Genomic DNA, 20,593 nt, shown 5'->3' with positions numbered 1-20,593 from the left:
GTGGGTTTAAAAAAATGTATTGTAAAGTTATGCCCAATTTTAAAAGATAAATTTCATCATCATCCTGGTGCTACAGCTCTTGTGGTTGTGGAGCCCTGACTTTTAAGATTTTTCAGATACTCTTTAATTTGCTCTTCCATATAGTTCTAGTTTCTACCATCCTTTAGGCCTTGACCATTGTAGTTTTCTATTTAATGATATTTTTACATTTCTTCAGATTGTATTCTTAGTATATGTCTAAGTCATTGGATTCTTTTTTATTTTTATAGTTATTACAATGTTTAGCTCCTTTCATTTACCATAGATCTCTTTATTTGCTATGATCCTTCAACATCTAATCATAGAAATTTGGAAAATATTCCTTAAAATTTTCCTTTAATATATTCTTAAAAGATCAAAATCGCTTTTAGTTAAAATCTGTGTCTAAGATCTATATGACACAATTAATCGAATTATAAAAGATAATTTTATCCAAATGAAAACATAAATGCATGTTTTTGATGTGATTCATAAGGAAATTTTGATATTAAACAAGGGAAAAAATATAATAATGAAAAATCAGCTGCAATGCTCGGTAAGTATCAAAGAGAAAGAAAAAAAAAATCACGTCAGTCAGAGGAAAATGTAAAAGGTTTTAGAATTTTATGACATCAAATGAAAGAACATCTACCATATGAGTTGTCTATGATAGTCGGGGCATTTATGAATTTGAGGTGCATTAAAAATATGAATAAGTTAGATATTTATGCTATGAATATTCATTTTGGTGTTTGCTGAATAATTGAATGAGCAGTAAAATAATAATATCTACATGTAAGAAAATAAAGAAACATTCCGTCAAATGATTTATGGGCAGATGGTACCTCAATTAAAAAAATCAACATGACAAATAATGAAGAAACAAAATTTATTCGAACATGTAAATGTAATGTTTCATTGTATTCACTTTTCATCTAACATTATGGTAAATAACAAATAATAATTAAAGCAAAAAAATGATGTGATAGCAATGCATTTCAAATTATTTTTAATAACTTATTATAATAATAAATTTAAAATAAGATATAATTTTTAATTCTGAAATTTAAAAGCAAATTTCATTCTTAATTTCAAACAAGAGGTTTGTCTATTATAAACACACCTAGGTAATTACCTGATTGAAAACTTCATTCGCTTTAAAAATAAACAAATATGATTAAAAATAAACAAATATGATTAAAAATAAACAAATATGATAAATTACAGTCGTCGTGTTACAAGTGCTTTAAAAATTGGTGCCTATTTTCAAGACTTGCTGAAGTGATGTAAAGAAAACTGACATGAAAGTAAGGGAAACAAAAATTATAGTATTTTTTGTTTTTTAATTTTCACGTCTGGCAAGTCTTGAAAATGGGCCCCTATTTTTAAAGCATGTGCTGTTATTTCATATTTGTTTATTTTTGAATGGAATGAAGTTTCCAATCTGGTAATATCTTGCGATTATTTATTTAATGGTTAGATAATATTTAACTTGTATTTTTTTGCTAAAATATATGTATTTCATTATTTTTTAAATAATTTTTGACGAGTACAATTTTTATGTATAAAGGACTGTTTGGCTTTTAAAAATATAAAAAAAATACACTATATAATTTAAGTAGAAGATTTTTTGACATTCCAAACTAAAACAGACGTTCCAGAACATGATAATATGCAGTTGGAGCTTAGAAAACGCACTACATTTATTGGCTGCCAAGTTATTTTGCATTCTTCAAATGGAGACTAAAAAATAAGACAAAATTATTACTATAATAAGTCACATTATTCACAAAAATATTAATATCATGGTACTCCTTTTAAATATTAGATTAAATATTATTAATGAAGTCTTATAAGCTTTTCTTGTACATATATTAGAATTGCCAAAGCTGAGAGCAATTAGAAGTGTAAAGTTTTAGCAAAATGAATAAGAATAAAGTAAGTTTGCTTTATTTATAATACTTACTCATTAACAATCAAATTTGAATATGAAGAATAATATTAGCCTAACACTATACTGAAAGTTAACCTACATGTCATCATGTACAATTACACCTCATTTCTGTGTCTGTGTCATTCTGTCCCAATTTGGTCTACTATACATGTAAAAGAAAATTATTGTTTTGATTACATTTGACTAGTTTTTAGCAATCACACTCAACTCGTTATAAATATTTAGTAATTTTAAATTTTGTTTTTTACAGATAGCAAACTGAAATCTTTGAATTTTTTTGTTTCATTTCATGAGAACTATTTAAAGGACAGTCTTCAAAATTTAAATTTCGTTTTTTATTTAAAATGTAATAATTTAAAATATAAAAATTTGTTTATCTTAAAATGTAGAATTTTTTCGATCATTATTAGGTTACAGTAATTGTAAACAATCGTTAAAATTTCTAATTGTAACAATATTTTTTTGGATAGTATTATCATAAGATAAAAAAATTAGTTATTTGTATGTTTTTTTAATACTTTAATTTTCCTTTTGTTTTTTGAATACCCTAAATAATTTTAGTAGAAAAATTGAACTTTTAAATAGCTTGAACTTCTGAATGCTTTTCTGACTGAATTATTTATATAATTGAGGGTCGTAAATCAAACCAATTGAAAAAGAAAAATTTCATTTAGAAGTAAGTTTTTGTTCCCAATTTCCTAATTAAAATTAGCATCTACACTAATTAATTATCATGTTTAAAGCGTATCCCTCACGTTATTAAAATTGCAAATTTGTGCATGGAAAATCAAGTCTGTAGAGCAAAAGTTATTCAAGGTATTACGTTTATATTTTGCATGTTGTATAAAATGTTAAAGTGACATTTTGGAAGGTTAGGTGTATTGATCATCATCAACCTAGTTTTCTCTTCATGAAATAGAAATATTAAATGTATCTTATTGAAAAATTTCAAATAATAAATGAAAGTAAAGAAATTTTTAAAAAAATTGTGAGCGCATTGACAAAAATAAAAATTTTAGAAATGGCCATTTCTGTTTATTAATACATCCGTATTTTTTTAGGAAAACGTGACTGCCATTAACTTCCAAACTTAACTGCTATTTTCAAGTTTACGAGAAAAATCAAATTTCAAGATATGGAATCCTGTTCTTTTGAATGTTTTAGAATTTTTCAATTCCCTGAAGCTCATAAGTTAATCTTTAGCTTGAATCTTTGGGGTTAAACCCCCAAAGATTCAAGCTAAAGATTAACTTGAATAATGCATTCAAAAATAGTCAGTCTGTAACTTCTGTGTTGCTTAAGTTTTTTTTTATACGAAAGATATACATTTTTATTTGTTTGAATATGTGCTAAAATGTTATTGAAATTAAAATCACCTACTTCAACTGTTTCTCCGTATGGATAAGGAAATATTCTTATTGTTCCATCCTGTGACCCTGTTACGAGTTTTGAGTTTTTTCTGTGACAGCTTAGATAGAAAACATCCTTTACTTGTTTCCAGATTCCTTTGAAAGACAAAGAAAGTAAATTTTCTAGGCAAAAATCATTTTGTTAAAAGATATCATACATTACTTATAATAATACTTTAGATCTATTGATCTATTTTTTATCAATTTGACTTTAGAAGTAGACTTTTTCTTGTTTGATAGCCCATTAAAATAATGTCACATGAGAAATTTTTTTTCAAGAGATTTGCCTTCTTTAGACAAATAGATTTCATAATATTAATGTACCCTAGTGATCTTTATTGCATTTTTTTTGTTTTCGTTGTCAGATTTCGATAATAGCACTTTTATTTTAGAACGTAAAAATAATTTTAGTTAAAATTTAATACAGACGATTATACAGTATAGATTATACCAGGGGTCCCCAACCTTTTTGTACTTAAGAGGAAATACCAGAATATCGGTCGAATGGCGGGCACCATTTAATTTTTCAAGATAATTTTTTGATTGGTAGACGTAGGTAATAATACACACTACAATGTAATACACTCTACAATGTAATGCACAAAAGATTTAATTTATGAATAATTAGTATTAATATTCTAGTGTAAAATAAATTATTACTAAATTATTGCAAACCATACGAAGCATAAAAATTATTTATAAAATACAGTCAATGTGATCTTTGGCATTGCATTTCACTGGTGAGCGCTTCAGAATTAGGAGAATATGATGAAATTCCTCCTCGCAAGCAATCGTCAAGGTGTTCATCTGTAAGTCGTCGTGATCAATATTTTGATTTTATGATAGTCATTGTCGAAAGCAATGATTCACACAAGTATATGTGGAACCAAAAAACGATTTTATTTTATATGCTGCTCTTTTTAAGAATGTAAATTTTTTTCTGTATTCCAGAATTTCTCGTTTTTTCAGATTCAGATATAATAGCTTTGAGGATAGTGTCATTTTGAGGATCCAAAATTCTATCTTCATTTTTTCTCGCCTTACTTGAAGAAATTCTTAAATGTATGTTGCTATTTCGGTTACGTTTATTTGGTTGGTAAAAGGATTTACAAAAAAGATGACCATAGGCTCGATGATATTAAATTGTTAAAAGGCTTCTCAAATTGATCTTGAATTGAAGCAATTGGAGGTTGATGACAAATGTTGATAAGTCAATTTAACTGTTGTCTATCATTTTTTTTTCATGTTCGGAAAATGCACAAGAGATTTCATTTTCAAATGTGATATCCACAAAACTAGCTTAGCTCTGAACGAGTTTATAGCCCTTATCTCTCTTGCTATAAGTTTGTCGTTCCCTATAAATCTATCAGTATATCTGTGGGGATGGAGCTGGTTTCCCTGGCGATTTCTAGTCTGGTTGTGTTTATCATCAATATTGAAAAAGCAAAAAAAAAAAAAAAANAAAAAAAAAAAAAAAAAAAAAAAAAAAAAAAAAAATGCATGGGAAATTGGAAAACTGAAATATTTTATCGTAGGGCACAAACAGAAGGCGCACCTAGAGTGATCGTCGGGCGCCATGGTGCCCGCGCGCATAGGGTTGGGGATCCCTGGATTATACTACAGTATAGACAGTTTATATCATATGGACGATTGTGCGAATTTGGCAACTAAATATCAAATCTTTGAGAGAAAGATTTGCAAATATGCAATTTGTTTAATTGCAAACATTTGTGGCATTCAAAAGAAACATGGCTTGATTTTTTTATCTTTTTCGATTTATAATAACAGTGATTCCCAATATTTTTTAGCCGCTTTTCGAAATCAATGACCATATCAGTTTTGCATTCTGAGGAACAATATGAAATACACACTTGTTTTTAAATTCTTATTATTTTTTAAAATAATAAAATTTCGAAATGAGGAAAAACAATGAATAAATAAATGATTAAACCGAAATGTTATTTATAAAATAGAACCGCATAAATAATTGAAGTCCTTTATCATGATGTGATTGTAAACTAAACAATATGATAAATCTACATTTCCTTGTTGTTCTGTGTATTAAATTATTACTTTTATGTTTAAGAATGATTGTTAAATGCATTCGTTCAAACTTTTTTTAAGAAAAATCATTTTTTAAATGTGTAAAAATTATTATAAATTTCAATAAATTGTAACACATCTCACCCAAAACATTATGAGAAAGAGTGCAAGTGTGTTGTGGCCAATCCATCTTCTGAGCTTGAGATGTGCTTACTTTCTTCGATTCTGATACTTTCCCTGAAATTATTATTTTGGAAGATAGAATGGTTATGGGTTATCTTTTAAGCGAAATCAATACCTTTCGCTAATACAATTATAAGCAAATATTCCCATTCCATTAATGCCGAGCTTACTTTCATCTTCAAAATGTCTTAATGTTTTATTATTTATTTTATATGCCGGTATCAAGTTTTTTTTCTTCCTGTTTCGATATTGTTAACTTAGTTTTAGCTAAGAAAACTAGTAGGTTTGCGTTGTTTCGAAGTAGGATGTTTGTGTCGTATTACATAATATGCAAAATATTGCACAAGGTACCTATTCGGAGCACTTATTAAATATTTGAACTTGTTTGCCACTTTAAATATGGAAGGAAAAGATATAAATGAGAAACATTGTCAGATTGTCATACAAATTAGTAGTAATTGAGTAGTAGTAAGTAGTTAGCAATTGAGAATAATTTAAAAAATTAATTGTAATAATACACCACCACCGTAATAGGCTTCGTATAAAGATGATGTTTAATAAACTTGCTATTGACACTTAAAGCTAAAAGCAATATTCGGGTATAAAGAAAAAATTTGCCCTCATCAGTTTTTTGCTTTTATGAAAGCGAAATCAACAAATTAATTTCAGTATGAAAGCAAGCAAAAAATAAGAAAAGTTATTAAATATAATTTGATAATAACTAACAATCACAAATCAAATTGTTAATGCATTAAGTGATATGGGGTAAAATCAGTACATTGTTTTGCAAACGATATTTTATAATTGGGTATTTGCACTTCAGGAAGATCACAGATACCCACACATGTGACCTATAGCGTCAGTTCCAGCTGATCGTTCATAAACAAAAAGGTGTGTTAATGTTGAGCTAAGTTTCTCCACATAAGCTAGAATGCTAATTAACGTGATGTTAATTAAATGTAGCGCCATATCGCACATCGAATTCGTTGAAATATAATTCTTTCTCGTCTACGTCTTTTACTTAAGTTAGATTTTATTTAATTTGTTTTTGTTCTACATGGCTTCATGCCGGTCTTTGTGTTAAGTAAGAAATATATAGTGAATGAATTGAAATATTTGGGAAAGAATTTTTATGTAAGAATATAGAATGTGTCACTTAAGAGAATTAATACTTGACGGGCTTGGCTTACTCGAAATACCACGCATCAACAACATATGATTAATCATTCAACATATGAGATACCCAGACTACATCACTTGCAGGTATCCTATTGGGTACCTGCAACTTCAGAAAAAAAAGACCGTTGAAATCAGCATGTTGTGTATAAACGAGACGTTAGCGTTAAAACTATTAGGCTTAGTTTATTATTCCACGGAATCAATTTTCGTATCAGATTTAATTGGATACGTGCAAGTGTCATCCAGCGTGGGTGACGAACCTGATTGGCTGCTGAATCGTGGCATAAACAAAAATGTCGAGTGAGCAGCCAATCAGTTTTGATACCCGCGTGTAACTGCTCTCGCAGACTTCCAATTATTTTTATTCCAACAATTTTTGAGAATTTCTTACTTTAGTTTTTAAATCCTTTTAATATAGAACCCCATTTTCATTAAAATATTAAATGGAAAAAACGTTTTATGAATAATTAAGATAATCTATAAAAACTTTCTTATATGAACTTTAAGTAGCTTTTTTTTCCTCATCTTTTTTGTATGCTAGCAGTTTAAGCAGACGATACCTCAAAACTATTATTGTTCTTAGAAAAGTGATATTAGTAGCGTTGATTTAAATCTTTTGTATTTTATGACATCAAAGCAATCTTTGACTTCAACCCTGTATTTATTCTAAAAACTGATTCCTACAGTTCGAATTTCAAAAGGATTATTTTTAAATACAACAGATTTAATAGCCTCCGTTTTAAAACTTTTTTGTCTAGTGGTGGAATTGGAATTGTTATAAATATTCAATAATTGCTTACCTTGGTTCATAATGGCATTAAAATACTCTAATGTGCTTAAAAAGTAAGTTTAAAAATTATTTTTGTTTATGAGGAATTATTTTCTATTGAATAGAACTTTTTGTTTTGTTTTTACGCATACTATTAAAATTAACAATACTTAATATTACACAATACATATTTCAAATGTTTCTGGAGAATGCTTCTATTCATTACTTATTTAAATCTTATCATTAATTTAGTGATAGTAAAGTTCCTTTAGATAAATCCATTTAAAATAATGGTTGTCTCTTCTCTTATAATTCTACTAAGAGTTAATTTACAAACAATAACTATCTCTACAAAAATAAAGATTTTGCGAGTGTTCGTGTCTTTGTCGCGTTACGCGCAAGCGGTGGCATTTAAAGATACTGATTTTAAAATGAAATTGGATGATGATGTATTATGCTGCTACTTGAAGCTAGTGGATCGAATTTATGATTCCTTATGGCTCTTTTGGATTTAAATTTTTCATTGGCGTGTTTGAGTTCAGATAACGATGTTGCAAGGATGTAAAAATGTGACTGTATGTGGGTTGTGGAAAAAAAAGAACAGTGATTGTGGAAAAGGATACCTTTGACGTAGGGTCCCAATAAAGTAGACACTTGAGAATAAACTGAGGCTTATCTCAATTTCAAATATGCGCCCCAATGATTAAATGAGGATTGTTTTTCCTTCTTTTGAAATTTTTAAAAATTTTATTCTATTTACTTCTTTTTTTATCCTTAGAATACGATTAAAAATACCGATTGTTTCTTTTTTTTTTTTGCTTCTATATAAAATTATTTATAAACAGTCTTTATGAAAATTAAATGTAATATTTTTCCAGTATGAAAAACTTATGTTATTTAATTAATACATAACAAGTGGTTTGTTTTCTTACACAGTGAAACTTCACAAAAATTTTCTTTTCTATACGATGACTGCAGATACTCTCCGTCTGAAGACCAATCCATTTGTAAAATAGGACCGTTGTTCTGAAAGCAAGAAAAATTTACACATGAGCAGCTTTCAAATGATTACGATTTCAAGAAATGAAGCTTATGTGCATCTAATACTTAGAGGCCATTATAGAAAAAAAGCCTTTTTGTACTTTATTCTTTTTCTTACAATGAATTAAAGATTAATTTCGGCTATTCGGTCGCTGAGATTAATAATATGCTATAGCCGAATGATTATTAATTTTTATGTGGTTATCTCTCTATAAGCATATTCATTTGTTTTTGTTTAGCTCCTAATACATGTATTCTTAAATTTCTTATACTTAACTATTATCCATGAAGAATTTGGGTAGTTTGCGGATAAGTACCAAGAATATTAAAAGTTATAAAATTCTATTCCAAATCATTACTGAGGAACGCAATAGTATATTTCTAAAAAAATCGAATATTTTTTTTCAGTGCAACATGTCAACTTACTTTTAGAACTGTATGTATTTTGAAAAGATAACCATGGTTCTTGGATCCACAGACGTAGATGTTACCGTCTTCACAACCTATTGCTAATATTGAACCATCTATAAAATAAAAATTCGATTATATTAATGATATTTATTTAGAAGGAAAATATTTACTGGCCCTCTTTTCAAATAAGGACTTTAAATATTGTTAAGTATAGTAAATGATAATGTACATTGCTTAAAATTAAAAAAAAAAAAGCAAACAAAAACCACCATAACTTTTGATCGAAGAATCCGATTCTTGTCTACTAAGTTACAGTTTTAATTGGGTATAATATAGCCTACGTCACAGGTTGTGTTGTTCCTACTAAATTTAACCCATGAACGGCATTTTCTGCGAGCCTAACTTCAAGCCACAAATAAACAAACGAAGTGTTCGATCGTTTAAATAGCTGCTCGCCAGATTTTATTGCATTATAAAGAAAAGTTATTGAAACTAAATACAACTAAATAAACAACAACAACTAAAACAAATAACATCAACTACTAATAACAATAACTAAATGAACAACAACTAAATTCCATTCGTTTAGCATTGCGTCATATGTTGCTCCTACTAAATCGAAGTAGTTGTGTTTTTTTCATATTATACCCAATTATTCAAGATGTGAATCTGAAATCTGATAACTAATTCAGACGATTTTTTGAAACACAAATTTTGACAAAAAATTAAAAGTTTTTTATAAAATATTTATTTTAATAAATTAAATTCTTTACCGTACTTTTACAATTAAAATATTTTTTTCAATTTGATATTAATTTTGTAAAAAAATCTATTTAAAAACAGAATGAATTAATATCCATATTTATAAGAATTATTGCATCAGAATATATTGAAAACTTTTTATTGTATTTGGCTGCAACTATGCTTCTTTTTAAAATTAATTTACACATAAATCGAACAATCCATAAAATTTTGGGATGTAACGTTAATTCTCCAATTTCTCCTGGAGAACTGCTTTACCGCACGTTGAGTTACTATGCGGTGAAACATACAGATCGTTTTTGTGAATTTCATTTCACATACGTTGCCTATAAATTTATCTATTGGAGCTAATTTTTGTCTAACTTAATGTAAGATGTCTTTCGACCATTTTTTGTCTTTCTATGAACATATAAAGCTCCGCGTTATTTATAAGAATTGTTAATAAACGCTCCCGGAAATCAACAATCTAATTAGAATTTAGAAAGAATGCAAACAATTCTTGTTAAATCTTGTCATTTTTTACGTTAACTTACATACATTTTTTGCTCCATTTTTTTTTTTACTCGTGAAGCAACATTTTTATCAGCTACAGTCAGTTAATTTTGTGATCCTAATATTAATAAATAAACTTTTAATTTCTATTGATACATTACTTACGGTAATTTTTTTTTTTTTTTTTTGAAATACTNCAATTCTTGTTAAATCTTGTCATTTTTTACGTTAACTTACATACATTTTTTGCTCAATTTTTTTTTACTTGTGAAGCAACATTTTTATTAGCTGCAGTCAGTTAATTTTGTGATCCTAATATTAATAAATAAACTTTTTAATTTTTATTGATATATTACTTATGGTAATTTTTTTTTGGTATTATTATTTTTAAAAAAAGTTAATTTTAAACATGTAATTTTATTCAAACATATTTAAAAGAAATAATATTTATATTTTTATCTAAAGAAAAAATCATTAATATTGATAATAATGCATTTTTTAAATCGTTAATATTTTCTCCCTATACAATATTTTTTAAATTGTGAATTCTTTCTTTACGCGATTTAACTAAAAGCTATTGTAATACTTTCTATTTACATTATTTTTATGTATTGTTTAAGGAGCAATAAAAAAGTATATGATGAAACAAAGAAATATAAGAATAAGAAATACAAAGAAATACAATATCTTTCGCTTTAAACCCTTTGTTGAAATTTTCTAGAAAACTCTTCTTTTATTCCTAGGATTCACAATGAAAACTATTAAAAATATTTTCTGACTTAATACAAGTTTTAAACTACTCTTATAAGCATCAGTTACCCAAAATGTTTTATTCTGTATCTTTTCTTTAAATAATTTGTAAAATATCTTTTCTAAATTATAATTTAATTCGAGAGAGAGAAAAAAACAACAGTTTATGGATAAATGATTCTTCTATATATGTTACGTTATCGGAATCACTTTATAATTGTTGTTTTTCAATAAAATTAGATGAGAAAGAAATTTTTTTGTCTTTCTTTCTCGGAGGTTACGGTAGAGAACACAGGGAAAAAAACGGAGCTTTTGAATAATTTTTTAGAATCGAAATTTCATGTACTTAGATGTAACCTCATAGTCACCAACATTTTCACTTTTTATGGAAAAACTTTTTCAAGATGTTGTAGTTGAAATTTCCCCATTAATTTCTTCAGTGGTTTGGTTAGGAGCAGAGAAAAAGCATTAAAATGCTTTAAAATTCGTGTTCTTTCGTCAAAATTTATATTTTACCGCATAATTCAGTGAAAAGGGCAAGTGGAAACGGCTATTTAATCCTTACGGTATTCTATTCAATCCTTTCCAATTCAATACTATTCAATCCTTAGACCGACTTCAAATATGCTATTTAATTAGTGACGATATTTTAAGTTTCGAAAACCAGAATGTTAGTTTTTACATTTTGAGTAGAGATCTGAAATTTCTTAGGCAAAAAAAAATCCAATTTTTTTTTTCAAGCGTAATTTTATACAAAAAATATTTTAATTAACTATTTAATTAATTATTAATCAATAATATTTTAATTTAAAGAATTTAATAGTCATTTTAAAATGTTTTAGTTGAAAGGTTCTTAAAATTCTAAACTATGTTAAACAATGTAGTAGAAAAATAGAATCTTTTTTTAAATTTATATTGTTGACAGACTATATGTACTATTTCGATTCCATAGTTCATATTTATTTTTTAATCGAAGCATGGTTCATTATATAAAAGTCCTGATATTAACGATAACTTAACTGATATTTAAAGAACTGATTTTTCAGAGAGTGATTCAATTTGTGCGGGATGTACTTCAAATTATTTTACACAAACCTCCATTGAAAGATAGGGCATTCAAAGCATCATCAGCGACAAATATTGTTGCAACAACTAGTCCAGCTTCCGAGTGAAGGACAAGAAGTTTGCCATTCACTCCTCCAGCTACGATTGCACGCCCTTCTGGATGGAAACCAATACTGCAACACTCCATCTGAAATAAAATTTAAATTCCATGGATTGATTATTAAAATGTAGTGTTTTAAATTAATAGTGGTATTTTAGCCTAGTATAATGCTGAAATAGTATTTGTTGTGATGACTGTCCCCTACTATATCTAGGCAATTTAGAACATGTAAACTTAAAACTGCACATTGTATCTACACACCCAAGTGATTATTCTAGCAACGTAAAATAAATATATTTTTTTACGCTTTGAAACGTTAAAAAAAATCCTAGAAGCATTTTTATTCATTCTTGAATCTTCAAAATGTGAACTTTATGCAATCATTATTAAAATGTTTCATTTACATTTCGGACAGTCTTAAATAAAGCGAAACGTTTCTATAGTACTCCACCACAATAACATTTTTGAAAGCTTACATAAATTATGTTATTTTATATTTTTGGTTTTAAATTTGTTTATTTTGAGGGATTTATGTGCTGTGTTTTATGTGAGTTCTCTTTGGAGTTGATACGATAGGTAGAAATCAGTTTTCTACTTTTATAGATAAATAGAGACTGTTTCGTAGTAATCTTTGTTTTTTCTTAAAACGTCAATATGTTTCGCGAAAAGCAGATAAATTTTTGTCAATCAAGTACATTTATAAAGCAAAAAGCATTGTGTTATTGAAATATATTTATTAAACGAAGAACNAAAGTTGATAATACATAACAGATTCGACTCCTTACTATTTTTTAATAAAGAGATAATGTATAAAAAACTTCAAAATATACTACATAAACATACAGTTTGTGTAACTGTCTTTAACAATCAAATTTAAAGTTAATGAAATGTTGATGAAAAATATTGGTAATAAAAGTATTATATGCTATAGTTTTATTTGAGACATAAAACACTCAATATAAATTTTAATAAGCAGTATATTATCTAAAAGTACCTGAGGCTTTGTTTCCCATAGTAAATAACGAGTGGTCCATCTGCCTATATTTCTCAAACGATCAACAGTTACAAAAGTATTTTCTTCATCATCAATCGCAAGATCTAATATTTCTCCTTCTATACCCTGATAAAAAATGGATTATCAACATATAAGGGATTACATTAAATAAGCATTTTATTTATCGTGTTTTTTAACATAGATCATAAATCTAGGTACTTCAAAGGTTTTGCTTTTTCTTTTACACAGTCAAATCCGTTTAAAAGGGGAAAAGGAAATGAAACATTAATTGTAACTGATTGCATATATAATTTGTAATGATCTAGCCAATTGTATTCAAATAAGCTAGTTATTCGACAGTGCTATACTATGTTAAATGCAATGTTTTTTACGAAATTTTACGTCGAAATGATGTGTAAAACAAAGTTTACTCTTTTGAGAAAATGAACTTATTTTAATGAACAATTATAATTAGAGCTGTTGGTGTTAGTTTCATATAATAGAAATGATATTAAAGATTTAATTTAAATATAAATTAATGCTAATTAAAAGTACAATATATACACTATAATACTATTTATTTCCTTCCGAAGATAGCGATAATGGATGATTGTTTTGACACACATTTAACAGAAAATTTCTCTACTTCTAATCTTCCCACATTCTAAATGAGTTAGGGAAATATGTAACGGGTGGGAAAAACACCCTCGTCTACTATATAACTAAAAAGATTTGATTAATTTTTAAACTACCCAGTGAAACCTGTTTGTATCAGAAAATGAAATAACGAATTATATTCTGATCTTCTCAACTGAAAAGCAAAAATTCTATTATAAGCCTAGATACATTTCTCAATAAATAAATAGATAAACTTTTTTATGCAACTAACAAGGGAAACTAGGGAAGTGTGACTCGCCAATTTTGAAATAAACTAGTGGGATGTATGCCTTATGAGGAATAATTTTAGGGGGAAACATTCGTTTCGGCCCATAGAAGGTCCTATGAGAGATAAAAAATAATTCAATATATAGAAAAATCGGTCTTTTATTACTTCAATGCAGACTATTAGTTATTGTAATTGTTTCATACTCCAATTAATTTGTAATTAATTGGCTAATTAGTTAATTTGCTAATAAATAAATTAATCAGAAAATCAATTAATTAAATAATTAATTAATTTGCAATTACATACTTCAATTAATTGAGAAAATTTTTAGAAATTTTTTTTTAAAAAATTTGATGTCAGTTTTTTTTAAAAATTAATCTGACAGGTTTTTCTAAAAAACTACAGATATATAAAACTTTCGAAATCAATTTTGACAATAAATATGCATTATATAGTACGTGAAAGTACCACAAAATTAATTGGAGTATGAGATAATTACAATAACTAATAGTCTGCATTGAAGTAATAAAACACTGATTTTACTACATATTGCATTATTTTTTATCTCTCACAGGACCTTCTATGGGCCGCAACGAATGTTGCCCCCTAAAATTATTCCTCATAAGGCATACATCCCACTAGTTTATTTCAAAATTGGCGAGTCACACTTCCCTAGTTTCCCTTGTAAGTGATAACTGGCAATCATAAATGATCGTTTAAACGAGAAAATTTAACTTTGAAGAAATAATCCAAAGAAACAGAAGCGGTAAGATCTTGGCCAAAGAATACCAAGGTATTCGCCAAGGGTAAGATATTCCAACAATTGATTGTTTATTGTTGGAATCTTGGGCATAAATTCAATTTCGACAATGCCAAAATTATTTTCACCCCAGACTCTTCTTGATACCCTGGAATCTTGTTTTATTCCTATGACTGCTGATTCTCTTGTTAACGGCATTAGTTCCTCCCCATCTCTGCATACGAGTAAATGCATTTTACGCTAATTTGCCCCTCCAGGAACTGTGGTTTTTCTTGTTATGTTTTTCATCCTTTTTCTCTCTCAGCTACTGCTATACTTCTAGTTTTATTTCTCACCTTTATTTTTCGTTGGAACTTTCCTTTTTATATTCCCAATCACTTCTGTTTCTTCGCATTCACGTCTTGCAAGTCTTGAAAATAGGTGCCTGTTTTTGAGCACTTGAGACATGTAGACAGTTATTTCCAATTTGTATATTTTTGAAGCGATTGAAGTTTTTAATCAAGTAAATTTTACGTTGGTTTTTATGCCAAATAATTTGGTTCCACTGAATTTTATTCTTATAAGCGGGTTATTCGATTATCCAATATTCAATTAAATAGGGATGACTGTATTAATATTTGTATGACATCAGAGGATGGAGAAAAAGTCAGTTTCAGTCAAGTAATCAATTTGACATAATATTTTGTTTCAAATTTGTTTTTAATCTCTGGTGTTTAAAACGAATTATTCTTTATTCATTATTTTGCTTTGTAAATTTGGTATTAAATATAGCCGAGAATACAATAAATCAGAATAAAGTTTGATTTTATTTTAACTTTTGTTTTGTTTTCTGAATAACAGTTTATTAATGTTTGAATTATTTAAGATTCAGAACAAAAAGTATTCAAATCGATATTACTGTAATATGTACAATAAATAAACAAATAAAAATATTCGCCCGAATATGCTACTAATTTTTTAGAAGAATAAAATTTAACTTTTAGTAAACTTATACAGACAGTTAACTTTTAACTTACACAAACAGTTAATAGAGACAGAAAATCTTGATATTTAAATGTTAGTTAACAGGCAAAACCCTTTAATGTTTTCAACTTTTTTAGATCCGTGAATTTTTTCTGGTGTGTTTATAGCTAGAATTTTTTTTAAGCATTCAAACTTTTAATACTTTACATTTTCACAATCTTCTCACATTTGTGCACTTTGGAGTAAGGAATTTATGATGATGAAAATATCCTCAGAGGTACATGTATAGTCTAAAATTTAACTATAAAAGTATTGATTTTCTTCCTCTTTTGTATACTTTAAATGATCTAGACTAGAATGAAGTTTCAAAAGTTTGTTATTGAAAACTTCATCAATAAAATTATTTTAATTACCTTTTCGTGAGCTTCCCGCATATTAATTGCATTCCTTAAAGTTTTTGCAGCTTTAAATGCATTTTAGTCACGCAAAATAATCATCACCACTTAATGCTATTTTACAGCGTGCAATTTAAAGACCACAGTTTTTATTATATACTAGCCGCCTCAGGCGGCCAGCTGTCCGCCACGCTATGTTTCTTGGGCCTTAGCACTGCTAGTAGAGACATGATCCTCTTCCAATCTTCTTTGACGCTTCTCAGGTGTTTCTCAGACCCTAGCACTGCTAATTGAGACACGAACCTCTTCTAATATTCTTTGACGTTCCTCAGGTGTTTCTCGGGCCCTAGCACTGCTAGTTGAGACACGATCCTCTTCCAATCTTCATTGACATTTTTCTGATACTTCTTGGGCTCTAGAATTGCTTGTCGAAATTCGGTCATGTTCCATCCTTCTTTGACGTTCCACAGACGTTTCTTGGGCCCTTCTTCTTTGAGAATCTCTTAATATCTTTTTTTAATACTTTAGAACAACAATTACTATGAAAGCAAATCATGAAACTTCAATATTAAAATCTAGGTGCTTACCTGCAAACTGAAACTTTCTGAAAATAACTAATTACATTTAATAAAAACTGTTAAAATAAAGAATAGAAAAACCAAAGAGATCCAAGGTAAGTGTGATCGTTCCTTCAAAAACAATTAAATTCCTATTTTATATATTATATAGCTACAACGCTTAAGAAAAAAAAACTAAAATGCTAAATACATGAAAAGAACACGAAAACGAATTAATTTTTTATGGTATCAATTTCTATTTCTATATAATTTTTTATGGTATCAATTTCTATTTCTATATCGCTACAAAAATTATCGTCTTCGCTTAAGAAAAAAAAATAGAGCGTGGAAAGAAGAAGAAAAACTTATTATAACAATTATGAACAGCGACAAATATATCAAAGCGAAGCGTTCTATTTACGTATCGAATATGTTGCCACATTTTTAATACAAAAGTTAAACTTTTCTCCACTTTAATAAATGTAAACTAATGCGAACTTTACAATTAAATTATTAATTCCTTCGTATATTATTGGTTTAAGTTGTCGAAAATTAATATTTCAATTGTAAGGTTCGCATTAGCATACATTTATAAGAGTGGGGAAAAGTATATGCATTTTTTAATAGTTTTTTGAATATGGCTCTTTGAAGACGAAAAAGCAGACGAAAAGCATAGACTTACAAAATGACTGATAACTAAATAACTAATCCAAATTTTTGAAAAAGAAAAAAAATACTTCTTCATTATGTCAAAACACAATTATGTGTCGAGTTTCGAGCCTGGGCGAGGCTTCTGGGGCAATATATTGTGATTACAGACACACACACACACACAGCCGCTTTTATTATTATGTAAGATTATTTTAGATTATTGTTATTATTGATTGGCTGTAATCTTTATATTCGAAATAATAAAATTTGAACACCTAATAATATATTTTTGGAATCTTTATCAAAATTAATGTTAAAAAAGTCTACTAGGGTCTCAAATGTGTATGCTTTGTTTAAACGAAAAAGAAGTAAAAATGTTTTTAATATGCTGAATCTCTAATAAGAAAGGTGGGTCTAATAATATCAAAACAACTTTGATTGCCTGTCCAAAATTAGAGATTTTACTAATCATTACCTTCGTTGTTACAACAATTAAAGAGGCGTTGAGTTTATCTATACCGCTTTCTTCAATAGTGACTCGGTGCATTTAGATAGCTTTTCTTTGTTTTTTCCTCGCTTTAATATTAATTTTTTTAGAAGCTTTTCAAAAATACGTATTAAGGGATTATGAAATATAATGATCATGAAATATAATGATTATGAAATATAATGATTATGAAATATAATGTGATATAACATAATGTGATTATGAAAATTTTTAAATTTTTCAGCAGTTGAAGTATAAGTTTTGACAGCTAATTTTAAAGAAAATTCATTTCAATGATCGTAGTCCACCAACCGAGTTTACTCTTCGACGTGTAACATTATCCAAAGGATTTTGCATGTACATGTGGATGTCACTACATTTTTACTGTCATGTATATACACTGCTTGACAATTGCTAAGGGACAGTTGCATTTTTTGGAATATTTAATTATAGACGTTAATTGATGAAATGAAATTAAGTACATATTTAGTAGAGACAATGTGCATTTATTGTTAATAAAACTTGTACAGATATTTCCACTTATAAAGTAAAGAAATGAGAAATAAAAAAGAGGCTTCTTGGCTGATTTCCAAGCAGCCATGAAGAATGGATCTTCTTGCCAGAACATAACATATGATTTCCTCAGTAATATGTGATGCGCATTTTGCATCTATTATTCATGATGTCTACCTAACTATCGAGGAGTTCTTGGGCGACATTGTATCACTCCTCTTTCAAGGCAGATTTCAGCTCTTGCACGGTTCGGGGGAGGCGTGTTCTTCGTAAAAAACGTCTGCTGAGTATTATATAAGATTTAAGTCAGGGAAGTGTGCAGACCATGGCATGCGAACAATATTTTATCTTTCTAGTATGTAGAATGTAAACGGTCTTGTGCATCAGCATATTGTCGTCGATAAACAGAAAGTTTGAACCTATTACATCCCTAAAAATGCAAACTTTATCCAGAATAATCTTTCTGCAATACCACTGCGATGTAACATTGCTTCACTCAAAGATGTGACGCTGTGTTCAGCCATTGAGTTTGATGCCTACCCATACCGTCACGTCTGGTCCATACCGATCACGTTCATGAACCTATTGTTGTGCACAACGTGTTCCCTCTCTCTCCACACTAACTGGTAGCTAGAATCACGCTTCATAGTGAATCGGGATTCGTCGGAGAACATCACTCTGGACCTTTACTGGTTACCTCACCCAATACTTTCTTACATCAACGTACTCTTTCTCGACGATGGTGTGGTTAGAGAGGGATAAATTATGCAGGTTTCCCTGGATGCAAACCAACTTGATTTTATCGCCGTGAGATGGTTCTGGGAAAAACACGAGTGTTGTTGTTCTCATCCCCACGACCAGCAGAGCTAGATCAGGTCCATGAGCTCGTTCACTCTAAGAAAGTCTAACACCAGCAGGGGAGCTTGAACCAGGTCTTGCCTGGTAAGTTCCAGACAAGATAAAATGCTGCCAGGGGAGGCCTGGGCAGCAAAGCACCTAAAAACCCGAGTGCTGGTAGTGGTTGCAAAGTTTGCAGCTATCTACCCAGGAGTGACATTTCTGTTCCTTTTCAATACTGGGGATACATACAGTTACTCTTAAGATGCGGTGTCCCTACAACGTCCACCGGTATGTTATCGTAAAGTATCTCCACTTTTAGCGGTCTTTTATAATCGCGAGATGACGCTTTTTTACATTGATGATAATGCTGCCTCGGTGGTGACATTTTGACCTGCTTCCAGTCGTCTAACTGCTTGTTCACGATAGTAAGAACTCAAACGATATCTTCGTGACAATTTACTCCTAATTTTTGTAACACCACACTGAATTTCGCAAAAATAAGTTCAACAACCTATGGTGCGATTTTGATCAAATACCTAACATTATGAATTTTCGAATGAATGAAGAGATTATGTGCAATGCCTTTTATACAGATAACGGGTACTGCTCTACCACGCCCTCTGTACTTGATTTCACTGTTATTGATTGGTTGTCAAGAACGCTACTTTGCATAAATCAGTTGTTCCTTAGCAATTGTCGAGCAGTGTATTATCATTCTTATAATATTTTCGAAGAAAACAATTTGCGAAAAAAACCAATTTGAGTTTTCATAGGAATGAGTTCTTAACCTATGTGTTTCCATTTTTCGTTCTCATATAATTAGTTTTAAATAACATAGTAAAATTATTATTTAATGAGTGGGTGTAGTTACCTGCACAAATATCCTGAAAGAACTTTGCATCGATCCTTCGAGAATGTATTTTGTTGTACCAACGTAAAGAGTAGCATCACTCGGCCCCTGCATGCAAAGTGTTCTCACATGCTTTTCTTGTAACTAAGATAAAATTTAGATAAATAAAAATTTATAATATTTTTTATTTTCAGGTTATTGATAAAATTTTATACATAAGTTCATGAAATATTATATTTTTGATAGAAACGTGATTTTATTTTATTTACAGAAAGGTGATAAAATAGCCTTATTTGACTATCATTTATGAACTCATTATAAACTCTTTTTAAGCACTATTATTTTGAAATTTATCCGAATCAAAATTTTCCTAGTTATTATCTTTGAAAATTATTTTAATGTTTTTATAATTTATAATTGAATTTAAATTGTACGTTACTTCAAAATATTTTCGGAAATATAATGTTTAAGGAAATATAATATAAAGTAAGGCAAATTATTATTAAAAAAAGTAATAGTAC

At 28.6% G+C, this 20,593-nt stretch overlaps 1 protein-coding gene across 1 annotated transcript in view; it reads right to left on the bottom strand.

Annotated features, from left to right (window-relative positions):
- Positions 1–899: 899 nt before the first annotated feature.
- The window catches only part of LOC107451876 (echinoderm microtubule-associated protein-like CG42247), a 43,614-nt gene continuing 23,920 nt past the window's right edge, over positions 900–20,593 (bottom strand). The window contains exons 13-20 of the mRNA XM_071182553.1: positions 20,094–20,216; positions 13,171–13,296; positions 12,107–12,263; positions 9,023–9,120; positions 8,488–8,581; positions 5,569–5,661; positions 3,353–3,477; positions 900–1,761 (exon numbers count right to left, since the gene is read on the bottom strand). Coding sequence (XP_071038654.1) covers positions 1,633–1,761; positions 3,353–3,477; positions 5,569–5,661; positions 8,488–8,581; positions 9,023–9,120; positions 12,107–12,263; positions 13,171–13,296; positions 20,094–20,216 — 945 coding nt within the window. The 3' untranslated portion in view covers positions 900–1,632. The remainder of the gene's footprint in view (positions 1,762–3,352; positions 3,478–5,568; positions 5,662–8,487; positions 8,582–9,022; positions 9,121–12,106; positions 12,264–13,170; positions 13,297–20,093; positions 20,217–20,593) is intronic.

The sequence above is a fragment of the Parasteatoda tepidariorum genome, chromosome 1, assembly GCF_043381705.1.
Source record: "Parasteatoda tepidariorum isolate YZ-2023 chromosome 1, CAS_Ptep_4.0, whole genome shotgun sequence".
Taxonomy (NCBI): Eukaryota; Metazoa; Arthropoda; class Arachnida; order Araneae; family Theridiidae; genus Parasteatoda; species Parasteatoda tepidariorum.
The sequence above is the reverse complement of the archived record's forward strand: the minus strand, read 5'-3'. Positions and strand labels throughout refer to the sequence as shown.